The sequence below is a fragment of the Rattus norvegicus genome, chromosome 12, assembly GCF_036323735.1.
Source record: "Rattus norvegicus strain BN/NHsdMcwi chromosome 12, GRCr8, whole genome shotgun sequence".
In the NCBI taxonomy this organism is placed as follows: domain Eukaryota; kingdom Metazoa; phylum Chordata; class Mammalia; order Rodentia; family Muridae; genus Rattus; species Rattus norvegicus.
This window is the reverse complement of record NC_086030.1, coordinates 39,056,719-39,082,402: the sequence shown is the minus strand read 5'-3', so window position 1 is coordinate 39,082,402 and position 25,684 is coordinate 39,056,719. Positions and strand designations below refer to the sequence as shown.

The 25,684-nt window shown below is 54.8% G+C and overlaps 1 protein-coding gene across 4 annotated transcripts; it reads left to right on the top strand.

Annotated features, from left to right (window-relative positions):
- Positions 1-3: 3 nt before the first annotated feature.
- On the top strand, positions 4-25,594 carry Setd1b (SET domain containing 1B, histone lysine methyltransferase). 4 transcript variants are annotated; one of them, XM_063271884.1, is made up of 17 exons: positions 4-21; positions 749-933; positions 1,156-1,254; positions 1,889-2,159; positions 4,395-4,507; positions 5,261-6,487; positions 9,752-10,579; positions 14,702-14,963; positions 15,049-15,398; positions 15,488-15,596; positions 16,003-16,557; positions 17,696-18,955; positions 19,724-19,890; positions 20,854-20,988; positions 21,076-21,195; positions 21,275-21,412; positions 22,967-25,594. In XM_063271884.1, exons 2-17 carry the CDS (start codon positions 763-765, stop codon positions 23,138-23,140), a joined length of 5,979 nt encoding a protein of 1,992 aa, XP_063127954.1. In that variant the 5' UTR covers positions 4-21; positions 749-762; the 3' UTR covers positions 23,141-25,594. The 4 variants fall into 4 exon arrangements, with proteins under 4 accessions (XP_063127954.1, XP_038946058.1, XP_038946057.1 ...); XM_039090130.1 differs by lacking the exon at positions 4-21 and adding an exon at positions 28-298 and having other exon boundaries at positions 20,857-20,988; XM_039090129.1 differs by lacking the exon at positions 4-21 and adding an exon at positions 28-298.
- Positions 25,595-25,684: the final 90 nt, after the last annotated feature.

Below are 25,684 nucleotides of genomic sequence, written 5' to 3'. Positions count from 1 at the left end.
AGGAGGAGGAAGAGGAGGAGGGTGAGCGCTCGGGTCGGGCTCCTTAGCGGTGTATTGTGGGATGTGCGGCTACTGGGAGCCGAGCCTCCGCCGCCAGCCGCCTCCCGGGCAGCAGCAGCAGCAGCGGCGGCAGCAGCGGCGGCAGCAGCAGCAAGGGCAGCGGCAGCTCGGGGCCCGGCAGCCGCTAAGGCGGCGTCCCCCCCATCCCGGCCCCCGGTCCACCCGCCCCGGCCTCGGCTCCCGCGGGGGACACCATGTACTGGCTGGCGGCGCAGGGAGGCCGGCGCCCGGCGGGGATGTAAGCGCGGCTGGGGAGGGAAGAGAGGCCGCGGTCAGAACAGCCGGGCAGCCCGAGCCCCCGGCCCCCGCCCCGGCGGGCGACGCCAGGCCTGCCGCGCGCCCCGCGCCCGAGCCGGGCCGAGCGCCACGCCGGGCGGCCGGCGGCACCATGGGCCGGAGCCCGCGTCCTCCGTGCGCCCCGGACCGCGCCAGCCCGCAGCGGGGGCCCCGGGCAGCCCCTCGCTGCCAGCCGGAGACGGTGGCCGAGCGGGCGGGCGCGTAAACCCTCCGGAAAGGGTTTATTCTCTCGCTCCATTCTTATATTTTTTTTCGGGGGGGGGGAGGAAGAGCCAGCGAGACAAGCTTTCGGGGCGCGCTGGTAAGGTGGGAGGGGGTGGGGGCCAGCCGATTGGATTCTTTGGCGAATGTGTAGAAGCGGCGGAGAGGACAACAACTTGCTGGTTTTCAGGTTGGGTTAACGGCATGGAGAACAGTCACCCCCACCACCACCACCAGCAGCCCCCGCCGCAGCCCGGCCCTTCGGGCGAGAGGAGGAACCACCATTGGAGAAGTTACAAGTTGATGATTGACCCGGCTCTGAAAAAGGGGCACCATAAACTGTACCGCTACGATGGGCAGCATTTCAGCCTGGCGGTGAGTAGCCGGCGCGCCTTCCCGCCACCCCCACTCACCCCCGGTGGAGCCCCCAGACAGAGGCGAACAGAGGGGGACCCCTCTCCCAGCCACCTGGCCAACTGTCAGCCAGGTCTCCCTCCCCTCAGCCTGGAGTGGGACTGGTGCCTGGAGGGGGGGCCGCCCCTGCCCCTGGGGAGGGTGCCAGCCCTTCCATACTGAGCCCCCTATCTCTGCCCACAGATGTCCAGCAACCGCCCGGTGGAAATCGTGGAAGATCCCCGGGTGGTCGGCATCTGGACCAAAAACAAGGAGCTGGAGCTGTCGGTGCCCAAATTCAAGGTAGGACCCCTCCTCTCTGTCTTATGGTCCCTCCCCCCCCTTCCCCGAGTTCGAAAATAACGCCAGTCCTGACCAAGCCCAGCCGGATTCTGAGTTCCCGCCGTCCAGGACTGGGAAGTTTTGGCGGGGAGGGGGAGAGGGGTGTCCCCTCCCGGCCACTGTAAACAAAATAACACTCGGAGAAACTGTAACAAGGGCACTGATACTGTATCCTGCCCGCGGAGCTGGGGGCTCCCGGTCCCCACCTGGGTCCTGTGCACCCAGGGCCCTGGCTCAGGGACCCGCCCCCCTCCCAGGCCTTTGGCTTTAAAGGGGACAACTTCCTAGACCAGAGGGTCGTCCCGGATCCAGCAGCCAGGATAGGAGGCCAGAATAGGGGGGTGGGGAAAGAGAAACTGTTTCTTTTTCCCCTTTCCTTTCGAACCCAGAGGACTTCCAGGTTCCAAACGATTTAATCCTCCGCTTCCCAGGCCCGCCCGCATGCTTTTTTTCGTTTTGTTTTGTTTTAGACATTAAAAAAATTAAACAAATCGCCTTTAAAAAAAAAACTGCTGGGCAAGTGAGGAGTGTTGTGTTTTCTCTTTGGTTTTAATGTTTTCCAAACTCCCTTCCCCCCCACCTCGGCCCCTGCCAGATCGATGAGTTCTACGTGGGCCCTGTGCCTCCCAAGCAGGTGACATTTGCCAAGCTGAATGACAACATCCGCGAAAACTTCCTAAGGGACATGTGCAAAAAGTATGGGGAAGTTGAGGAGGTGGAGATTTTGTATAACCCGAAGACCAAGAAACACCTGGGCATCGCCAAGGTAGTCTTTGCCACGGTCAGGGGCGCCAAGGAGGCAGTCCAACACTTGCATAGCACTTCTGTCATGGGTAACATCATCCACGTGGAGCTGGACACCAAAGGTTAGTGGAGGCGGGTTGGCCCGTGGGGGAGGAGCTGGAAGGCCACCTGTCAGTCTCACCCCCTTTTTTTTTGGAAACCTCCCTTCAGAGTTAGGAGAACCCCTCTACCTTGTCTCTTCCTTGGGATTCCCCCCACCACCACCACCTTCTTTATTTTTTTGTCCCCTCCGGAGGGCAGAGTCACATGGAGCCAAATGTGTTGTCTGTTGCTAGGAGACAGACTATAATTTACCAAATGTGCCAGTCCTTGGCCACTGCACCCTTAGGGACCACCCAGAGGCTTCCCCACCTATGACACCCTTGTGGGCTGCTCTCTGAGCCCCAGTGGCCTCCATTTAGACAGTCCCTAGTGTTGCTGCTTGTGTTAGGGGAGAAGGGAGGGTTTGTTTATTTGTAGGGGGCAGAGGAAGAACCACGTGCCTTTAAATTCATAAAAGTCACTCCTTAAAGATCTAGGGTGCTGTGCCTCTTCACCCCTTACTGGTGCCCCTTCCCTGAACCAATCTGAGCCCTGGAGTGTTTCATTGATAATGTTCTGATAGCATTGATAGTGGATCTTGGGGGCGGGCTGCTCTGGGTGCTCATGGGTTGACACTTGTCTTCCCTCCTCTCTCTTAAAGAGACCGTAGCACCTCTGTTTGCTCAGTCAGGCTGGAGAACCATACCTCCTACCTCCAGAGCTGTTAACTCTCCCCCCTGAGTCCTGGCTCAGGTGGAATGGCCTGGCAAAACCCCGAGGGCATTCCCTTTAAGTTTACCTGTGTCCTTTCGATGAGATTGCTGCCAATCTGAGGGGAAGTGCAGGGCGCTTTGGGAGCAGGCAGTCCTGTGGTCCTAATGTTAAGTCCGGGAGTTGGGGGGATGTGTGTGGCACTGGTGAACCCTGCCTGAGAGGACTCCAGGGGGTGAGCACAAGGATTTTCTGAGTATCTGAGGACACCAAAAGGCAAGCAGCAGAAAAACTGACTTTGTTTTGCTTTTAATGGTGGCTACATGATGGCTACATGCTGGGTGTTGCAAAGGGTTGTGGGTTGTGGTAATTTTGAGTGGATTTGGTTACCCTGCTTGCAAAGCCCCCACTTGCAAAGCCCGGGCCTACTCATTTCTGTCCAGTCTACATACAACTTTCCTGCTCTTTCGCCTGAGGTTCCTCACGCTCTAGTAAGTCATTCTCCCCACATCCACCCGCTGTGTGTGTGCGTGCGCGCGCTCGTGTGTGTGTGTGTGTGTGTGTGTGTGTGTGTGTGTGTGTGTATGTGTGAGGGGGGAGAAACTATTAAATCTACTACCTAGCCGTAGGTTAAGCTTAAGTTCCATTTCTCCCAATACTGAATGAAGCCTGTAGTCCCCCTCCCCCATCACCTGCCCACATCTTCAGAAGCAGCTAAATCTCGATACAATTTCAGTGGGGGGGGGGGCGGGGAGGGTAAAAAAACCAAAAAAGGAAGGAAAAGAAAGAAAAAAACCACACTCCTCAGATACTACCACCTAATGTTTGAGATTGTATTTCGAGAGACGGGTAAAGTGTAGCTCAAGGAACACACCTTCTTTGCATGCGTAAGCAGCTGTCTGTAAGGCTCTATAAATACCAATAATCTGGGGCCTGAATGGTAAAAAAAAAAATCTCTCTCGGGTGGGTAGAGAGTTTAGGCATCAGGCTCAGTGGGACCATGTGGGCCCCAGGTAGTCCCCGGGCAGACGTGCGGCACCCTTGGGGCTTAAGCTGAAAGCATTGTACGCTCGATTCTCAGCAATACGTGTTTGATGGACTCTGCTTGTCTTTTGGCCTCAGATATGTAACAGTCACCTCTGTCACTAAACTTCCTCTGTCCTTGCTACAAACTGTGGCTATTCTGTGGTGAAAGAATGTGGGGGTGGGGTGGTAATGGCTCCTTTTTTGGGGAACTGTAGTCCAAGTAATGGAAAGAAGTTTTCATTGAGGATGGCATTTTGGGGTTTTAGGGGGTAGGGGGATCGTGGTGCTCTGTCCCACAAAGGCTTTAGCTTCAGAATCTCAGGATCAGAAAGATTGCAGTTTGGCAGCTTTGCTGGACAGGGGAGAATCTTGAATGAGGTGAGAGAGGGTAGGAACTTAGTCAGGGGACGTGTAGCATCTCCAAGCCTGTGGTCGCAGGCACAGGGATCCAGGAACATGCTAATAAGCAAGTTGGAATCCCCATGGGGATGTGTCATGCCGAAGCCTCCATGGACACCCTTGTCCCTTGCCTGTTACAGGGGAAACTCGCATGCGCTTCTATGAACTGCTGGTCACCGGCCGGTACACCCCTCAGACCCTCCCAGTGGGTGAGCTGGATGCTATTTCTCCAATTGTGAGCGAGACCCTGCAGGTAGGTTTATCCCTGCTGATCCTCTGCCTCGGTACCTCTGGCTCTAGTATGTTCAGAGCCGGTCTGAAAGCCCAGCTGCACCCCGCCCCCCAATTGGTCCTCCCTGTAGCTTTCAGGCCTCCTAGAGTCCCTCCCTCCATTCTACCCTCCATCCATACTGGGATTCCCACAGATGCCAGGCTGTTTTTCCATACGGATGTCAAAGCATCGCTGTGTTTGGGTCTTAGTGTCTAGTGTCTGGGCAACCCCTTGGACTCCTGTTTCCAGACAGCAGGAGTTCAGATCCCTTCCCTGAAGAGACTGCCTCCTCAGCCCACTGTATACCTGGATACTCGCTTGGCCATTTCACTCAGCCACAGTTCTAACCTAGGCACCCCCACCCCACCCCCCTCACACCGTTGAAATCTCTAGAATTTGTGAGGACGGCCCATCAAACCCAAGACCAAAGTCATTGGTCACCTCTCTGCGCCACACCCTTTAATGTGAGATAGCCTGAGGTGGGAAGGAAATGTCAGCCTATATCAATGCGCCTGGGTCTTCTCTTTCCTCCGGTATTAGGGAAAGACCTCTGTGTGTCCAGAGCGTAAACATCTATACCTAGGGAGCTTCCCAACACTCCGTTTCTTTCCTTGTGCTGGCAAGTTGTGGGCTCCATGCTCCCTAGCAGCCAGCGTTCTAGCCTGAAGCAACTCCATTCCCTTCGCCCTGCTCTTTCCTCCCTCCCTCAGCTCCCATGATTTCATTTCTCTCCAGCTCTCGGACGCTCTGAAGCGGCTCAAAGATGGTAACCTGTCCGCAGGCTGTGGCTCTGGCTCCTCCTCGGTCACCCCCAATAGTGGCGGGACCCCCTTCTCCCAGGATACAGCCTACTCCAGCTGCCGTCTGGACACACCCAACTCCTACGGACAAGGCACCCCGATCACGCCCCGCCTGGGCACCCCTTTCTCCCAAGATTCCAGCTATTCCAGTCGTCAGCCCACACCCTCCTACCTCTTCAGCCAGGACCCCGCAGCAACTTTCAAGGCCAGGCGGCACGAGAGCAAGTTCACAGATGCCTATAACCGCCGTCATGAACACCATTATGTCCACAATTCCGCGGTGGCAGCTGCGGTGGCAGGAGCCACGGCTCCTTTCCGAGGCTCCTCAGACCTCTCTTTTGGGACAGTTGGCGGCAGTGGCGGCGGCACTCCCTTCAAGACTCAATCCCAGGATTCCACCACATATGCCCATACTCCACCTCCTGCCCAAACAGCCACTGCTTCCGGATTCAAATCAGCCTTTTCTCCATACCAGACTCCAGCACCCCCATTCCCGCCACCCCCCGAGGAGCCCACTGCCACAGCAGCCTTCGGGACCCGCGACAGTGGGGAGTTCCGGAGGGCACCCGCGCCCCCACCCCTGCCGCCCTCTGAGCCTCCAGCCAAGGAGAAGCCGGGCACACCTCCCGGTCCCCCACCCCCTGACAACAACAGCATGGAGCTGGGTGGTAGGCCTACCTTTGGCTGGAGTCCTGAGCCCTGTGACAGCCCTGGCACTCCTACTCTGGAGTCTTCTCCAGCGGGACCAGAGAAGCCCCATGACAGCCTGGACTCCCGCATTGAGATGCTGTTGAAGGAACAACGCACCAAGCTGCCCTTCCTGCGGGAGCAGGACTCAGACACCGAGATCCAGATGGAAGGCAGCCCCATCTCCTCCTCCTCCTCCCAGCTCTCCCCACTCACCCACTTTGGCACTAACTCCCAGCCTGGCTTCCGTGGCCCCTCGCCACCCTCCTCACGCCCCTCTAGCACGGGCCTAGAGGACATCAGCCCTACACCACTGCCTGATTCCGACGAGGATGATGACCTGGGCCTGGGCCTCGGGCCTCGGCCCCCACCTGAGCCAGGCCCCCCAGACCCTATGGGTCTTCTAGGCCAGACAGCTGAGGTGAATTTGGACCTGGCAGGAGACAGGACCCCGACCTCAGAGCGGATGGATGAGGTACCACCATGTCTTTCTGTCTGTCTGGGATTGATTTTTGTCTGTGTTTCCCTCCTTACCCCCCTTGTTACATTTCACTAGCTAAGACGCTGGAGCAACGGGACCCTGTAATGGTTCCGTCCTCCTTGGAAGAGTCTAGACTTTTCAACTTGGGCTAAGTTCTGATTTTGAGCTCCAGTGCGCTTTTCAGAGACCCTCTAAGTGCTGCTGCGTTCATGGTTCCAGGTCATTTTCTCTGTTAATGATGGTCAGTCCTGTCACTCGGGCATATTGGAGGTTGGCCAGGATGCTGTATGAGGCTCGCCCAGCAAACACTCCCAAGTGTTGTGCTTCAGAGCCCGGTGCACTGAAGAGATGAGGAATGCAGGAGGTCCACCCGCCCAGCTTCCTTCTCCCAGTGGTTTAGACTCTAAAGTTTAGGGGGAAGAGGTTAGGGTTAGCTTTGGAGGGGAACATAGCATAAATCGGGCGAAGGCGTCTGGCCCCACCCCCTCCTTTCCTCACTCCATCTCATTACCCAGACCTCCCAGGCTCAGAATTCTCCAAGGTTCCCAGGTTCCACCGTCCAGGTTTTCTGGGGGAGAGGGGCATCGTGTCATCTTTCTGAGCTCAACACTGACTAGATCTTTGTCCTGGGCCCAGCAGGCATGAACAAGTAGAAGCTCAGACACAGGCCCATGCACCTTTGGACACAGAATTGAGTGTCCTCCTCCCTTTCCCAGCCCTTGAATAAGCCCCTCTGGCTGCCTGGGAAGGAAATTTGGGAGTCGGGGGAGGAGGTGGGGCCGCAGGCGGTTGGAGCCTGCAAGCAGTTCTGGGGAAGTGGTTTCTGGCTTCAAGGGTCAAGGCCGAGGAGCTGACAGGTGTACTAGCTCGAACTAGGCTGTAGGCCCTTCCCCCATCCCTTCCAGGCCGCCTAGGTTAGGCGGATGTTTATCATGCCAGCCACCTGGTCCAGGGTTGAGAAGCTCAGAGTAGCTGGAGTGCACGGGCCTCCCTCCCACTCACTCAGTCCCTTACTCCCTGGGCATCAGATGAGAAGAGGCAACTAAGGCAGGGAGGGCTGGAGTCTGGAGTGCCCCAGGACTGAATCTGGTAGATGTTTCCAAGTGGGGCTGAGCATCAGCCGGCCCTCCGGCGCCCCCTGCTGGCGGCTGGGAGAGCAGTACTCAGTGTCTCTGGTAGTGCTTGGTGTCTGTAAGAGCTCTGCGCCCCCCACTAGGCTGAGGTAGAGAGCGAGCAGCAGCTTGGGGAGGACCGGTGGGAGGGTTAGGATAGGCCGAGGCTAGTGAGTAAAAAATACAAGTTTCAGCCCCAGAGCCTTAGCCGTCTTGTCACATGGACTATGTGACCTAGAGGAAGGCATTGTCGCTTCTCTAGTCTCAGTTTCCTCATCTGTTGAGTGGGTCAGTAAGAGTCCCGTCTCGCCAGCCATCTCCATGGAAACAAGGTGTCCCTTCGTTCACCTGACCTACGGCAACCCCCAGCCAGCTTGTTCCCACCCGCTGTGCCCAGGGAGGGAGGGGGCAGAGCCAGTTTGCCTGTGCCCCTGTGATTGGCTGACTGTAGCAGCCGGAGTTAACCCTCTGAGCGCTGCTCCACGGTGCTGGGTGCTGTCCGGAGCTGACGTGAGAGCATTCTTTCTCTTCTTGCTCGGCTCATCTGCCCCCCCCCCCCCCACGAGTACCTTGAGAGTGAGCCAGTACAGCGATGTGTGTACAGGGGAGAGTCTAGACACTCCTTGCCCCGCGATGACCCCTCTCAGGCTCTCCTCGGCAGGTGGTGTGTGTGACCTCTGACCTCGCGCCCTCTCCACCTTCCAAACCAAAGCACTTACTGCCTGTCGAGTTTTGTTTTCTTAACATTTTCACCCATGGTGAGCTGTGGGAGTCTGACCCACACTGGAGTCCTGTGTGGGATTGGAACCCATCTATTCTCACCTTCCCTCCAGCTCCCAGCTCTATACCGTTGGAGCTCAGTGCTTCTGCCTCCAGCTCCCAGGCTCTGATCCTAATGTCCCAAAGACCCAGGCCTCAGAGAGTCCTCACACCTCAGTTTGACCCAGGTTGTCCTTGACTCCTCCCACTTCCACCTCCTCGCTGTCTAAACTCTTCTTGGGGCAGGTGTCTGGTGCTCATGTCCCACTGTCTGTTGTGCATGCATATCTGTAGCCCTCAGCCTTGCTCCTTCTAAAAGCCAAGGAGACTTAAGTGAGAAGGCTGAGGAAAGATTAAAAGGGCCCAGTGGGAGCGTGCTCGCCCAGCTCCAGGGCTGTGGAGCACTTACCTAGCACACCCAGAGGCTCAGAGCACCAGGGCTCAGACCCTAGCACTTCAAATGCAAACAAACAAAAAACCCCCTCTAATTTATGAGTCCTTAATGCGGCTACCCCCACCCAGGCAGCCAGCACTTGCTCAGTGAGTACCTTTCGCCCAAGGCCTTGCTGGCCACAGTGTGGACCGCACACTGACTGGGGAGCCACTTCCTGTTTCAGATCCGGGGCTGTGTCTCTTATTGGTTGCGTGGTCTCGGGGAAGTTACTTAAGCCTTTCTGTGTCCCAAGTTCCTCCTTAGTAAAAGTGGAGAGAACAAACCAACTTTGCCCAGAGTTGTTCTCCACACACCTTCCCACCCCCCTACCCCCCACCCGGAGCTGACGACCGAACCCAGGGCCTTGGGCTTGCTAGGCAAGCGCTCTACCACTGAGCTAAATCCCCAACCCCCAGAGTTGTTCTAAGAACTGGCTAATGTATGTAAATTTTCCCGGCACTCGGGAAGCTGTGCTGTGAGTGTTAACTCTTTCCTGTGATGTCTCAGACTCTCTCAGACCACCTCTTCCCCATGCTGAACTCTTGTTCCGGTTATGCTGCAGCCCCACAATTTCAAGTTCAGCTCTATACACAGCAAGATTTCCGTCCAGCTTAGTCACTTTTGAGTTCTTTCTTTTTTTTTTCCCCCGGAGCTGGGGACCGAACCCAGGGCCTTGGGCTTGCTAGGCAAGCGCTCTACCACTGAGCTAAATCCCCAACCCCCACTTTCGGGTTCTTCACATCTAGAACAGTGCCTGGCACACAGGTGCTGAGTGAGTGGCAGTTTCGATGCTCCTTGTACCACAGGGAGAAAGCATGGTTTGGAATGGTTGCTTGATTGGCCTGAGGTCTGTTCTGCCCTCAGGAGCCTCCCATACTGATCCCAAGCCTCCCAACTTCTTGGTGCTTGGAAAATGCTTAGGAAACCTTGTCTCCCCTCCCTGTTCTCTTCCAGGGCCAGCAGTCCTCTGGAGAGGACATGGAAATCTCAGACGATGAGATGCCCTCAGCCCCCATCACCAGCGCTGACTGCCCCAAGCCCATGGTGGTGACCCCAGGGGCAGGGGCTGTGGCAGCCCCTAATGTGCTTGCTCCAAACCTGCCCCTGCCCCCACCCCCTGGCTTCCCTCCGTTACCCCCACCACCTCCCCCACCCCCACCGCAACCTGGCTTCCCCATGCCCCCACCTTTGCCGCCGCCACCACCACCACCACCACCACCAGCCCATCCTGCAGTGACAGTCCCCCCGCCACCCTTGCCAGCGCCCCCGGGTGTCCCACCCCCACCCATCCTTCCACCACTGCCGCCCTTCCCGCCAGGACTGTTTCCTGTGATGCAGGTGGACATGAGCCATGTGCTGGGTGGGCAGTGGGGCGGCATGCCCATGTCCTTCCAGATGCAAACACAGATGTTAAGCCGGCTCATGACAGGCCAGGGTACTTGCCCCTACCCACCCTTCATGGCCGCTGCCGCCGCTGCCGCTTCTGCTGGGCTACAGTTTGTCAACTTGCCCCCCTACCGGAGCCCGTTCTCCCTGAGCAACAGTGGCCCAGGACGTGGACAGCACTGGCCGCCCCTGCCCAAGTTTGACCCCTCTGTGCCACCACCAGGCTACATACCGCGTCAGGAGGATCCGCACAAGGCCACAGTGGATGGGGTCCTGCTAGTAGTGCTCAAGGAACTGAAGGCCATTATGAAGCGGGATCTCAACCGCAAGATGGTGGAGGTGGTGGCCTTCCGGGCCTTTGACGAATGGTGGGACAAAAAGGAGCGGATGGCCAAGGTATGTAGGCGGATGCTCAGGGAGCCTCTTAGGGTGACGAGAGGGCTGGTAACAACTTTCTGAAGACGTGTCACTGGATGTGTGCTCACCTCTGAGACACCCCTTAAAAAGTGCTGATAATTGGGGTGTCAGTGGTGCACAGCTTTAATCCCAGTGCTTGGGAGGGAGAGGCAGGTGGGCCTCTGAGTTTTGGGTCAGCGAGGGTGACACAGAGAAACCCTGTCTTGAGAGAGAGAGAGCAAGAGAGAGAGAGAGGGGCGCAGAGGCAGGCAGGCACTAACTGTGCAGGTTGGACCCCTGGCACTGGCTGCATGTGGCCCTTCCCCTTTAAATAAGAGGAGAGTGCACATCAGACACTGTCCAGGCTGAGTTTCAGGTCTCAGTGCCCTCCTGACCAGGCTGTCAGTCCATGTGGTCCCACAGCCAAGAAAGGCCTCTGCGACCTGACTCTCCTTCCTTTTCTCTTCTGATACATGTGGCACATCTAACCTTGTAGGCACTGCCGCTTTCTCTTCTTCTCGGAGGCTTGTTTATCTAGACCTTCACAACCTATTCCTAACTGACCCCCTCTACACACGGAGAGACATTTTCTTGACTCCTTTTTTTCTTTTTTCTTTTTTTTTTTTTAAAGATTTAATCATTTATTATATATAAGTACACTGTAGCTGTCTTCAGATACACCAGAAGAGGGCATCGGATCTCTTTACAGATGGTTGTGAGCCACCATGTGGTTGCTGGGAATTGAACTCAGGACCTCTGGAAGAGTAGTCGGGTGCTCTTAACTGCTGAGCCATCTCTCCAGCCCCGAGTCCTTTTTTCTTAAGGGATGGAGTCTCAGCCTCTGCTCCCGTCTCAGCTGTAGAAGCTGCAAGGACAGGCACTTGCCTGGCTTTAATGGTTTTTTTGTTGTTGTTGTTTTAAGGTTTATTTATTATATAAAAAGCACACTGTAGCAGTCTTCAGACACACCAGAAGAGGGCACCAGGTCTCATTACAGATACCATGTGGTTGCTGGGATTTGAACTCAGGACCTGTGGAAGAGCAGTCAGGTGCTCTTAACCACTGAGCCATCCCTCCAGCCGGCCTTTAGTGCTTTTAAATCATCCTCTCAATTAAGCCGAGAGCAGTGTTACACACCTTTAACCCCAGCCCTGAGGGGTGGGATGGGAGGTGGGGGAGGCAAAGGCTACAGGATCTCCACGAGTTTGAGGCTAGCCAAGGTTACATAGTGAGACCCTGTCTCAAAAAAGCAAATCACGGTGAAAATAATTGAAAGAAATGCCTCAGTAGATGCCCTTGCTTCTTGTCCTCGCTGCCCTTGCTTCTCGTCCTCGCTGCCCCTCACCCCAGCCACAGAGGAGAGCAGCGGACTTGACAGTTTGGCTGTCCCTCCCTGCACTGCACCCTAGGGAGCCTTGTGACTAGGAACTTGTTCTCTGCAGTGTAGGTGAGGCCTGTCAGGACTCATATTATGGGGGCAATAAAACCAGAGAGAACAGCCTGCCACGCGTTCTTTTGTCCTGTTCTCACCCCCCCTCACATCCTCCCTCCCCCACCAGTAACAGTCACAGCTAACTAAAGCTATGTCGTCGGTAACTTGAAGTGCCAGAGCTCTGAAGATGGTTCATTTCGTGCAGTTCTTGTCCATCCTTTCAATCCAGTGTGTCAGAGCCTCGAGTGGCCTCTGTGGGGGACACTGAAGAGCTGTGGGGGCGCGTCCTGTAGTTTGATTTCTGTTATTTTGTTGTTACTGTTCCTTGTTTTGTTTTGTTTTCGTTTTTCAAGACAGGGTTTCTCTGTCTGGCCTTGACCGCCTTGGAGATCATTCTGTAGACCAGGCTGGCCTCTCTGGCTTTGAACTCATAGAGAGCCTCCTGCCTCTGTCACCCATGCACTGGGATTAAAGATCTGGGTGTGCCACCACCCGCAGGCTGTTGTGGGGTTTTTTGTTTTTTGGTTTTTTTTTTTTTTTCTTTTAAAGGTTTTATTTTTGATGTGAGTACACTGTCACTCTCTTCAGACGTTCCAGAAGAGGGCACCAGATCCCATTACAGATGGTCGTGAGCCACCATGTGGGTGCTGGGAATTGAACTCAGAGACCTCTGAAAGAGCAGTCAGTACCCTTAAGCACTGAGCCGTCTCCCTGGCCCCTGTTGTGGTTTTTAAGACAAGATTTCACTGTGTTGTCCTGACTGGCTGTTACTTGCTACTTAGCCCAGGTTAGCTTCCAACTCAGAGATCCACCTGACTCTCATACATACTGTAGACAGCCTCATTTTAATTAAAGCTAAATCTGGTTTATGTTTAAGTAAAATACTCACCGAAGGCACGCATTTAATTCTGGTACTCAGGATGGAGAAGAAAGTGGAATCTCTGTGGGTTCGAGGCCAGCCTGGTCTACAAAGCAAGTTCCAGGACAGCCTAGACTACATAGAGAAACCCTAACTCAAACAAACGAACAAACAAAAACAACAAACAAAACTAAACAAAGACAGTCACTAACCCAGGCTTACCTCAAATTCCCTTTGTCATAGAGAATGATTTTAAGGTGAGAATTGTCCTGTTTCCTCCGGGGTGTTAGGATCCCAAGTGTGCCTGACCACACACAGTTTAGCAGAATGAAACCTAAGTCCTCATGCTTGCTAGACAAGCACTCTTCTAGCTGAGGTGTATCCGCAGCCCTGAATACACTCCTCCAGCTGCTGGCAGTCCCTGAGCCAGATGTGAAACACATCTGTCATCCAGCACATGGGAGGTGCCCCCACCACCCCTGCCAGGAACATCAAGGCCAGCCTTAGCTACACAACTCTATGCACACACAACACAAGTGTGTTAGAGACGTCTCAGCCAGTTATAAGCACTGGCTACTCTTGTAGAGGACCCATGTTCATTTGCCAGCAACCACATGGCAGGCCAAAGCTATCTGTAAATCCAGTGCCAGGGATACAACTCCCTCTTCTGGCCTTGGTAGGAACCAGACATCCATAGCACTCTTGAAGAAAGAGCACCTGTGCACATAACATAGAAAATAAACTTCTAAGAGAAAGTATGTAGCAAGTTGAAGAGGCCAGGACCTTGGGTTTGACTTTTGTTGTTGTTTGTTTCATTTTGAGACAGGGTCTAGTGAAACCCTGGCTGGCCTCAATTTTGCTTTTTTAGCCAAACAAAGTTGTCCTTAAATGCTCCCATCTCCCAAGTGGCAAGGATTACAAGGGTGTGTCACCAGACCCAGCTCTCTGTCGTCGTTAGTGTTGTTTGTTTGTTTGTTGGTGGTATTTTATGTGTATGGGTATTTTTGCCCGTATGTATGTAAGTCTGTGTGTGAGCACAGTGAGTGCCTGCCTGGGGTCCGCAGAGCCAGGCGTCGGACGCCCTGAAGCTGGAGTTACAGATGGTTGTGAGCTGCCATATGGGTGCTGGGAACAGGACCCAGGTCCCCTTAAATGCCGCCAGTGCTCTTAACCACTGAGCTTTCCCACCACCCACCCTCTGTTTGTTTTGGGTTTCGTTTCTTTTGGTTTTTCCAAGCTTTTCTCTGTGTTGCCCTGGCTGTCCTGGTACTGGCTTTGCAGACCAGGCTGGCCTTGAACTCAGATCCACCTGCCTGTGTCTCCCAAGTGCTGAGATTAAAGGCAGGTATCCCCTAGGGTTTACCCTTTTTTTTTTTTTTTTTTTTTTTTTTCCACTAGCTCAAGAAATAACATTGGTTTCAATTAATTTCTGAAAGCTGTTTCTTCTCGTATGGGTTTATCGAGTCAGCCGCGTAGACACTGTGTACTGTTTGTAGCACACTGGGACCATACAGCCCAGGGAAATAAGACATTGTAAATATGTTGAGTGTGGGCCTTCCCCAAGGCAGTGATGTAGACATGGCCTTATAGCACACGGCTCTCATCTCTGCCTTCCACATGTGTGGGCTATGCTCCAAGAACTGCAGCTGTAGTGTTGTTGGTGAGGCCATGGTGGAGGGGCAGTGTGGGGCTCTAGAACCGAGGAAAGGCAGTGAGTGCCCTGTGGTTTCGGGCCTATGGGAAGAAATTGTACGGTTACCTAAGGCTGCCTGCAGGGGGCAGCAGCAGAGCCTCGGGCTATTGGACACTGTCTCCTTCTCTCCCCTCCCAGGCCTCACTGACCCCCGTGAAGTCTGGTGAGCACAAGGATGAGGACAGGCCAAAGCCCAAAGACCGAATCGCCTCCTGCCTGCTGGAATCATGGGGCAAGGGCGAGGGCCTGGGTTACGAGGGCCTAGGCCTGGGCATTGGACTACGGGGCGCCATTCGCCTGCCCTCCTTCAAGGTCAAGAGGAAGGAGCCACCGGACACAGCCTCTTCTGGCGACCAGAAGCGGCTGCGGCCTTCAACCTCTGTGGATGAGGAAGATGAAGGTCCGTGCTTCGGCTGCAGGCTGGCACTTCGGTCCCCCTTCTCCCCATCTCTGCATCCCTGCTCTAACTCCTTCTGTTCCCACAGAGTCGGAACGGGAGCGTGACCGGGACATGGCTGATGCCCCGTGCGAACTCGCCAAGCGGGACCCCAAAAGTGTGGGTGTGCGACGCCGGCCAGGACGGCCCCTGGAGCTGGACAGCGGTGGGGAGGAGGACGAGAAGGAGTCCTTGTCCGTGTCCTCATCTTCCTCAGCATCCTCATCCTCTGGATCTTCCACAACCTCACCCTCATCCTCCGCCTCGGACAAGGAAGAGGAGGAACGAGAAAGCACTGAGGAGGAGGAAGAGGAAGAGGAAGCAGAGGAAGAGGAGGAGGATGAAGAGCGCCCCAGGAGCCACATATCCTCCCCCTCATCCTCATCCAGCTCTGATAAGGTCTGGATCAGAGGCTCCTGGGTGCTGAGTGCTGGGTGCGGGGACATAGGCTTCCAGCTCACCTGTGTCCCTCTGTCCCTGTATCCTAGGATGATGATGATGATGATGACAGTGATGACCAGATTGATTCTGACATCGACGATCAGGGTACAGCCCTGTCGGTGGCCAGTGAGAAGGACAATGTTGATTCTGAGGAAGGTAAGCAGGGAGGTAGGCATTCCAGCTGTGTCTCGTTAATCCAGAGACGCAGAAAAGAGATCACCGGTACTTGGGCAGGTCTGGGTGGGGGAAGGGTTGTTGGGTGGAGTGCTGCTGCAGGTGGGGGGTAGCTTCTAACTGTTGATGGGAGTACTTAAGGGCTAAGTGGAGGGGTTGGTCACTGCCTTGGGAACCCATAGGGCGCCGAGATTGTTCACTTCCGGGTTGTAAAGTCTTATGTTAATTTCACCTTGCTCTTTTTATGTTGAGGAGTGGTTTCCTCTCCTTCAGTGTTCAGACAGGTTTCCTGTTCAGGGCCTTGGGGGAAATATCTAACTTGGTACGGGAGCAGGCCGGGCTGTGAATTAACCGCCCCCCGCCCCCCCAACTTGTGTCCCTCACCCAGAGGAGATAGAGAGAGTCACCACCTCCAAGGCCCCGGCTGTGTCATCGTCGTCATCGTCGTCGTCGTCCTCCAGTGAAAGTTCTGGATCTTCTGAATTCGATTCCAGTTCTGAGTCCTCATCCTCATCTTCATCCTCGGAGGATGAAGACGAGATGACTGTACCTGGGGAAGACGAGGAAGAGGAGGAGGAGGAGGAGGAGAAAGAGACCGCAATGGCTACAGCGACGGTAGTGGCGATGGCCGAGGAGAGCATGCCTCCAGTGGGCGGCCAGGACTTTGAGCAGGATAGGGCAGAAGTGCCTCTGGGCCCAAGAGGCCCCCTGAGGGAGTCCTTGTGCACAGAAGAGGAAGTGGACATTGAGGCCGAGGACGAAGTCCCCGAGATGCAGGCTCCTGTGCCGGAAGAGTCTCCATTGCCCATGGGTGCTCAGGAACTGAGCCCCGAGCCCCCAGAAGAGCCAAGCCCAAACACACAAGGGGACATGTTGCTCTCTCCAGAACTCCCTGCCAGGGAGACAGAAGCTCAACCCCCATCACTCCCTGAACATGGTCCAGGTATTTCTGCAGCCTCCTGGGTGGGAGTCAGGTGGGGTGTGGTAAAAGCTGGGGTAGTGTCTTTGCCATTGGAACCAGTTCTAGGTCTTCTGGAAGTGCCTCGGGCGACCCCTTCTTTGGGGTCACTGACAAGCTCATGGTCCAGTATGACCAAAGGTCCTTAATCCATGTTTCCCTGACGTACCCCTACACACACACTCAGTGAGAACCCACAGTTTAGTGGCAGCCAGATAGAACAACCTGTGGGTGCCAGGTCAGGTGAGAGGACAGTGGGCTCTTCACCCCGCACCACCTTTAGGGCAAAGCTGACCAAAAAGCTCATAGCCAGGGCCCTGGGATGGGAGTGCCGGCAGTGGCAGAACTGGCCTCTCTGCCAGATGCAGTGTTGCCACCGAGTTTCTCCTCTGGGGAATCACTACCATCAGTTAATTATAATTCATTTTAACATTTCGGAATATTTAACACAGCCGAATGTGGTTGGTGTATACCTTTATGAGGTCAGGGGAAAAGCAAACTGTAGATTTTGTATAATATATCACAGTTGACAGAGGACAGACCACCGCTCTTTATAAACAGTAACTCAACAAGAAGGTTCTGTAGGTTCCAGCACCGTTTTAGGGGTTGTTAATTCATAGTAGATCAGATAGACAAAGATACTCGTACTCACGAAGCACATGTGCTAAGTCCGAGTGACAGGTCACAGCAAATGCAGTAGGAAAAGTTAGATCCCAGGACAGTGGGGATAAATGCCAGTGAGAAGTCTGTGAAAGACTGTCAAGGACTCCGATGAGGCTTGGATTTTGTTCCCCCATGAAGCAGGTGGGCCTCGGGGACACAGTAGTGTTTTGTTCTCTGGAGTCCGACCCAAGACCTTGTATGTTCCTCCAGGGACCTCCTTACTGTACCACTAAGCTGTATTCTAGCCGTAAGCGAGCGTTGAAGACATGGGGGAAGCTAGTGTTGTTCCTCTTGGCACTTACAGAGCCCCTTCTGGGTACCTGACCCTGGGCTGGTTACAGAAGAGCCTTGTAGAGTAGTGTCTGTATGTTAAGTGCATAGAAGGGGCAGTAAGAATATAAGGCTCTGAGAGATGTTTGAATTAAATAACCATGTCCTGGTTTTGCCTACCTCTCCACAGAGTCAGACCTGGAAGTGGAGCCCGAGCCCCCTCCGATGCTCTCCTTACCCTTGCAGCCACCATTGCTACCCCCTCGACATCCCCGGCCACCCAGCCCACCACCTGAGCCCGAGACCCCAGAGCCCCCCAAACCTCCTGTCCCCCTGGAGCCTCCTCCCGAAGACCAGCCTCCACGTACCCCGGGCCTCTGTGGCAGTCTGGCCAAGTCACAGAGCACGGAGACAGTGCCGGCCACCCCGGGCGGGGAGCCTCCACTGTCAGGGGGCAGCAGTGGCCTGTCACTGAGCTCCCCGCAGGTGCCTGGCAGCCCGTTCTCATACCCTTCCCCGTCCCCTGGCTTGAGCAGTGGGGGCCTTCCACGGACACCTGGTCGGGACTTCACCTTCACACCTACCTTCCCTGAGCCCAGTGGGCCCTTGCTTCTGCCTGTCTGCCCCCTCCCCACTGGTCGACGAGATGAGCGCGCTGGCCCCCTGGCCTCCCCAGTGCTCCTGGAAACTGGCCTGCCCCTCCCCCTTCCCCTGCCTCTGCCCTTACCTCTGGCATTGCCTGTCCCTGTCCTGAGGGCCCAGCCTCGGCCGCCTCCCCAGCTGCCTCCCTTACTGCCTGCTACCCTAGCTCCCTGCCCAACCCCCATCAAGAGGAAGCCAGGCCGGCCCCGGCGATCCCCACCATCTATGCTGTCCTTGGATGGACCTTTGGTCCGGCCACCACCAGGGCCTGCCCTTGGGAGGGACCTTCTGCTCCTGCCAGGCCAACCACAGGCCCCCATTTTCCCCAGTGCACATGATCCCCGGGCCGTGACCTTGGACTTCCGGAACACGGGGATCCCAGCCCCCCCACCGCCCCTCCCACCCCAGCCTCCTCCACCCCCGCCACCACCACCTGTTGAGCCCACCAAGCTGCCCTTCAAGGAGCTGGACAACCAGTGGCCCTCTGAAGCTATTCCCCCAGGACCTCGCCGAGATGAGGTCACTGAAGAGTACATGGACCTGGCCAAGGTGCGGGGACCATGGCGACGGCCACCTAAGAAGCGCCACGAAGACCTGGTGGCCCAATCAGCCTCACCCGAACCCTCACCACCCCAGCCTCTCTTCCGGCCCCGCTCAGAGTTTGAGGAGATGACCATCCTGTATGACATCTGGAATGGTGGCATTGATGAGGAGGACATCCGCTTCCTATGCGTCACCTACGAGCGCCTGTTGCAGCAGGACAATGGCATGGACTGGCTGAATGACACACTCTGGGTCTACCATCCCTATATCCTGCCAGGTTTTGGGGGTCTGTGTCCTTCAGGAGCAAGAAGCCCCTCCAGGCACTCCGCTTTGTCGGTCACAGTCATGGTACCAGGGAGGCAGTAGTACAGTCACTGTGGCTGAGGCGCCAGGCCTGTCTCACTCCCACAGGTAGCTGAGCTGGCCTCAGGTCCAAACGTAGCAGCAGTTGAGGAGACTGAGCTGATCCCTCGGCACGGCCATACCTGGCTGAACTGAATCCCCAGTGGCCCAGTACCATACAGAGTCATCAGTCATCTCATTTAACACAGGAAGAAACTGATGCTCAGAGAGGCTCGGTGGTCTGCCCAAAGTCACACAGCTACCGAGTGTCAGAGCTGAGGTTTGAAGACAAAGCCTGCTTTAGAATCTGCTAGCTCTTTGCAGTGGTCGTTACCTGTTGTCCTGACGTAAGGAGGGAGCTATCTTGATCCCCACTCATCCACACTCTTTTGAGCATTTGCTGCCTCTGGAGCTCTGCCAGAGTACTCTGAATATACATAAAACTATCCATAGGTTCATCACTGCCCCAACTTCTGGGGTGAGAAACAGGAAGTAGTAATAAACATGACCAGAGTCATATGTCTAGGTACAGACCATTGGAGATGGCTAGGTGGCATCAGGCGGGGGGGGGGGGGGGGTGGACCTGGGCGTCCTTCCCCGTAGAGGTGTGTCTGAGGCGGGGGAGGCAGGGAAGAGGGACCAGGAGGGAGAATCTCTGAGAATGTCCATGTGGCCCTTGACCCACACCCACCCACCAGCCTTTCCTCAGCCAAGAAAAAGAAACGGGAGGACGGTATCCGTGAGCACGTGACAGGCTGCGCCCGAAGCGAGGGCTTCTACACCATCGACAAGAAAGACAAGCTGAGATACCTCAATAGCAGCCGTGCCAGCACAGATGAGCCCCCCATGGATACCCAGGTACCGTGAGCAGGGCCTGTGAGTTTGGGCTGTGGACTTCTAGAGCAGTCTGGGCTACGTAGGTAGACACGGTCTCAGAATTTAAAAAACAAAACACAAAAGCAACCAAAAGGGCTGCTTTCTGTTCTTTGGGTAGCGGAGAGTCCCAAGTGGGTTTAATCTTGGACGTAAATACATTCTCAAAAAGTTGGCTTTTCCCCCCTTCTCTATTCAGCACGCGCCTATGGTGTACTAGGCACCAATAAATGAAAGAGTTATTTTCTCATGGTGTGGGGGGAAAAACATTCAAGCAAACACGGGGTCAGGAAATGCTGTGGATAAGAGGGAAGTTGGGGAGTCCAAGGGGGTCAGAGGTCACACTGGATCTCAGTGAGGAGACACACAGAACAATAGGAAGAGACCACAGAGAATAGAAAATGTTTTTTTTGATAAGGCGGGGTGTAGGGCTCAGTTGTGAGAGAAAAAGCACTTTAAGTGCTGATAGGAGCTGGGCAGCGGTGGTGGTGGTGGCGGTGGCGTGTACTTTTTCTTAATAATTTACTTATTTGTTTTGTTTATATGAGTACACTGTAGCCATCTTAAGACTCACCAGAAGAGGGCATCAGATCCCATTACAGATGGTTGTGAGCCACCATGTGGTTGCTGGGAATTGAACTCAGGACCTCTGGAAGAGCAGTCCGTGCTCTTATTAACCGCTGAGCCATCTCTCCAGACCCAAGGCAGCGCACTTCTTTAATCGTAGCGCTCAGGAGGCACAGGCAGACCTGGTCTACAGAGCGAGTTCCAGGACAGCAAGGGCTACACAGAGAAACCTTAAACCTCTCCTCAAAGAAACCAAAGAAGAGGCTGATAGGAAGAAATGATAAGGCCAGAGATGCTTGAGGCCAGGAGGTGGTGGGTGTGACCGGGCCACATCCGTCCCTGTTTGACTTGTCACCCCCCCCCCACCACCCGTTGTGCCAGCAGGGTATGAGCATCCCAGCACAGCCCCATGCCTCTACCCGGGCAGGCTCAGAGCGGCGGTCTGAGCAGCGGCGCCTCCTGTCCTCCTTCACCGGCAGCTGTGACAGTGACCTGCTCAAGTTCAACCAGCTCAAGGTGAGGCAGGACCTGCTGTGGGGCAGCCAGGCGAGCAGTGGGACCTGAGAGTGCTCACCCGTCCTGTCCTTCCCTCCCGTCCCCTAGTTTCGGAAGAAAAAGCTCAAGTTCTGTAAGAGCCACATTCACGACTGGGGCCTGTTTGCCATGGAGCCCATCGCTGCCGATGAGATGGTCATTGAGTACGTGGGTCAGAACATCCGCCAGGTAGGCGCCGCCCAGGGGACCGCTGAGGGGGTGGCGGGGCACGGAGCAGGCCCAGACTTGAAGCCCTCTTTGCTACCAGGTGATTGCAGACATGAGGGAGAAACGGTACGAGGACGAAGGCATCGGTAGCAGCTACATGTTCAGGGTAGACCACGACACCATCATCGACGCCACCAAGTGCGGCAACTTTGCGCGGTTCATTAATCACAGCTGCAATGTAAGTGCCCAGGGAGGGACCGAGGCGGCCCCACCCCTGTACTAAGGACCCAGGAGGGTCCCCGGCACCGCTCAATCATGTTCTGTCTCTTTTCCCAAGCTCCAGTTGACGATGGGTGACAGGGAGGGAGAGTGGGCAAGGAGCTATTCTCCTGAGCTCAGTCATTATGTTTGTACAGTGGGGTGCAGTGGGAATCCTGCAGTCCTATGACAGGCGCTCAAGAGGCAGGCTGAGGCCGGGTGTGGCGGCACGCACCTCTAGACCCAGCCTTCAGGAGGCAGAGGCGGGTGGATTTCTCTGAGTTAGAGGCTAGTGTGGTCAACATAGTGAGTTCTGGGCCAGCCACGATAACACAAGTAAGATCTTGTGTCAGTGGTCAGTAAATTGGTTGTCTTGCAAGCACACGGACCTGAGTTCAAGCCCCAGAGCTGGCATGAAAGGGTGTGGTGTGATGACACCAGTGCTGGGGAGGTGGGAACAGGAGGATTCCCCTGAGCTCACTGGTCAACTGGCCTAGCTAATCTGGGGGGCTCCAGACTAGGGAGAGACACTGCTGCCCGCCAGGTGAGTGATGGCAGGTTGACCCTGCTCCGTGGCTTCAGAAGTAGGGACGTGATGGGGAGGAACCATGGCCAGGAGCCAGAAGGAGGACTTGGGAAGGAGGGAGGACTTGGGGAGAAGGGAGGACTTGGGGAGAAGGGTTTTGGCCTCAGGCTCCCAGTGAGTGCATGTTCTCCATAGTAACTAATTTAACTTGCTCTCCAAACAAAAGCAGCTCTAAGTAATAGGCCAGTGAAGAAGGGCAAGACTGTGCCAATAAAACTTTATTTACGGGGCTGGAGAGATGGCTCAGCAGTTAAGAGCACTGACTGCTCTTCCAGAGGTCCTGAGTTCAAATCCCAGCAACCACATGGTAGCTCACAACCATCTGTAATGAGAGCTGATGCCCTCTTCTGGTGTGTCTGAAGACAGCTACAGTATATTTATACATAATAAAATCTTTTAAAAAACAAAAACAAACAAACAAACAAAAAAAAACCCCAAAACTTTTATATTTACTAAAGAGGGCAAGTAGGACCCACAGTTTATAGGCCCCTGATCTAGGGCTCAGAAATAACACCCACGCAGAAGTACAGACGTAGGCATCTCCTGCCGCCTGTCTGATGATGATTAACTGTGGTCATCCTTAAAGACTCATTCTGTAAACGTGCATGGCTTGTTTTTACCAGTAGGTACGTGGGTACACTGCATGTGTTCCTGATACCCAGAGAAGCCAGAGGAGGGCACCTGACTCTGGAGTTAGGGTCTGGTTGCGAGCCACCCCGTGGAGGCTGGGAACTAAGCCGGGGTCCTCTGCAAGAGTTGCAAGGCTTCTCAACTGTTGAGCCACCTCTCTGGCCCCTGGTCCTTTTTATTTAGTGCCAGGCATGGGAGGAGCTAGCTAGAGAGCTTGAGCAAGGAGCTGGTAACCAAGAGTCTGGCTTTGGCAGCTCCACAGTGAGGACTGGGTAGGGCCCTGACCCCGCCTTACCGCATCACCACCTCATCTTGCAGCCCAACTGCTATGCCAAGGTGATCACGGTGGAGTCCCAGAAGAAAATTGTCATCTACTCCAAGCAGCACATCAATGTCAACGAGGAGATCACATATGACTATAAGTTCCCCATTGAGGACGTCAAGATACCCTGCCTCTGTGGCTCCGAGAACTGCCGGGGGACCCTCAACTAGTCCCTGGGTGCCAAAGGCCAAGGATGTCAGCCGTAGCCCAGGAGGACCCTCGCCCTGGGTCAGGCTCCACCCCCACCCATTTCAGGTGCTGTCCTTTCCCCCAGCAGCCGCTCTAGGGCCTGGCGCCCCCCAACACTATCCCAGGACCCGCCCGCAGCCCCGGCCCCGCAGCGGGAAAGGGCTTCTCTCTCTCCACCCGCGTCTTTCTTTCCGTTTTATAGATGCTCTTTGCAGGCGTTGTGTCCTGGTGTATTTGGCTTTCCAATCCCTCATCCATCTTCCCTCCCTGTCTCCTGCCTCAGTTTCCTCCCGTGAATGCTGCTCTGTGGTGTTGTCTCCTCTTTTATTTTCTTCCTTGTCCGAAGAAAAGACATTTTAACCGTTGAAAATGTGAAGGCAGAATCAGAGGAGGAGCCACGTGGGGGCCCGGAGGCCTCAGTGGAACTGTGTGGGCCCAGGGTCCAGGCTGACCCTGGGCTAGGTGCTGCAGGAGGAGGGGGCTCCAGCGGCCTCGATCTCAGAACACTACATACCCGAAAGGCCCCTCCCCGCCTGTGGATGCAGTGATCAGACCCCACAGTTTCTCCTGGCCTGTTCCCCAGTCTGTCCTTCCCCTGTGGTTGAGGGCGCCCTTTACCTTTGGTAGACCGTGGGGGAGCCAAGCTGGTCCCAGACAGGAACTTCCTCTCTGGGTGCCCCCAGCTGCTCTACCACCCCCAAATCCTTGGGTTCAATGTTTACTTTCTCATTCGGATGCCAGCAATGATGGAGCCTCCCAGGGCGTCCCCAGTGCGGTGGGGGGCACTGGGAAGGGTGCGGTGGGGGCAGTGGGAAGGGTGTTTCCACCCTCTGCAGTTTTGACTCTGCCGGGGTGTAGAGGGTGCCAGGACCCTCAGGGCCCGCCCGGCCCCCCAGCCCTGCCATTACGGGTTGTCTGACCGTACGCATGTGACATTTTTGTTGTTGATAAGCTTCGCCCCATTACCCCAACCCCCCCACACCCATGTCACCCTGCTGGAGGCCCCCCACATAGGAGGCCAGAGCGTATTTATTTCCATAGTGAGCAGGTTGTTTCTCTTAGAAAAAGGAAGATAGACTTGGAAATGATTTTAAAAGTCAGATCTACATCTTGGACAGCTTCCCCCACCCCCCAACCCCCCTCCTCATCCTCTTCAGGGTTAATTTCCATGAATTTTTTTTTCTTGTGTGTAAAATCAAACTGAAGGGAAGAAAATTATTATTTTGGCATTCAGAACCAATCCCTGTAGATAGACTGCCATACAGACTCTTTCTTGGAACTTTGTTTCTTGTAGAAACAAGTGGGAAGACTTTTTCCCCCCCTCTCCTCATTTCTTTGTACTTCAAAAAAGAAAAAAGAAAAAAAAAAAAAAAGAAAACCAACCAACAACAACAAAAAGACACACAAAAACAGCAAGTCTCATCCCCCTCAGAAGGCAGAGCAGGCATGTAAATACTTCTGGACCGCGACTGTTGTGACCCAGAGCCCTCACCATGATGAAGTGCTCCGGGTGGGGCTGACCCCACCCGCGGACCAGGCGGCGGCAGCCTCTTGGTATCTCAGCTTGTGTCAAGCTTCCTTATGTAAATTCTGTACAAAGAATTGTTTTTTTCCTTTCTCTCTGTCTTGGTGGTTTTGTTGTGGTTTTTCTTTCTTTCCTTTTTTCTTTTTTAAATTCTCCACAGGCCCTCTGTGTTTGAGACTGTGCCCACCGGTCCGAAGGTCGAGAGGATCCTTGGCATTAAGACACAAGGGGCACCTGGGCACAGCGCCGACCTTCTCTTCCGTTTGCAGTTCACTGCATAATTGTGCAAATGAGGAAAAAAAAGATTTATTTTTCACAAGAAGAAATGTGTAGCGTGTAGAGATGGCTAGTTTGAGTTACTTCTGCAGCCGGTCCCTCTAGGGGGCTATCTTCATCTTTCCTACTAACGTCCACCACCAAAGGAAAGGTGCCCGAAAGCCAAGGAGGAGCTGCCTGGTCCCTGGCAGAACCTCACTGAGCCCTGTCATGGGATCTGCACGCATTAACCTTGGCTGACTTCAGGGTGAGGTGTGCTGCCCCCTCCCCAAACCTCTGGCTCTCCCCCCTCCCCAAGGGTTTGCAATAATCCTGATATGTGGGCCCATTTTTCTTTGAAAGCTTTTGTTATCATTGAATAGATCTCTGCTTTTGAAGGGTCAGGGGTTTCTGATATTTTTTTTTCCCTCTCCTCTCCCTGTCCCTGCAAAGAAGAGAACCAATAAATTTTAGGGTTGTCTGTGCGTGTAGACTCTGTCATCCGTATGTAACTTGTTTCTGAAGAGAAGTGTTTCCGTTGTGGGTGTGTCTCGCTGTAAATACTTGTTCATATTTTTGTGAATTCAATACTATGTACCATTGTATTATAGTAACTTTTATAAAGCAAACCATAAATATACTGACTTTTCTTACAGCTACGCCGTCTCTCTTGCTCTCCCCCCCTCCTCCCCCTCCCCCCTTCCCCGAGGTGAAAGTGCACCCTAGTCATGAGGGTGGGTTGGCC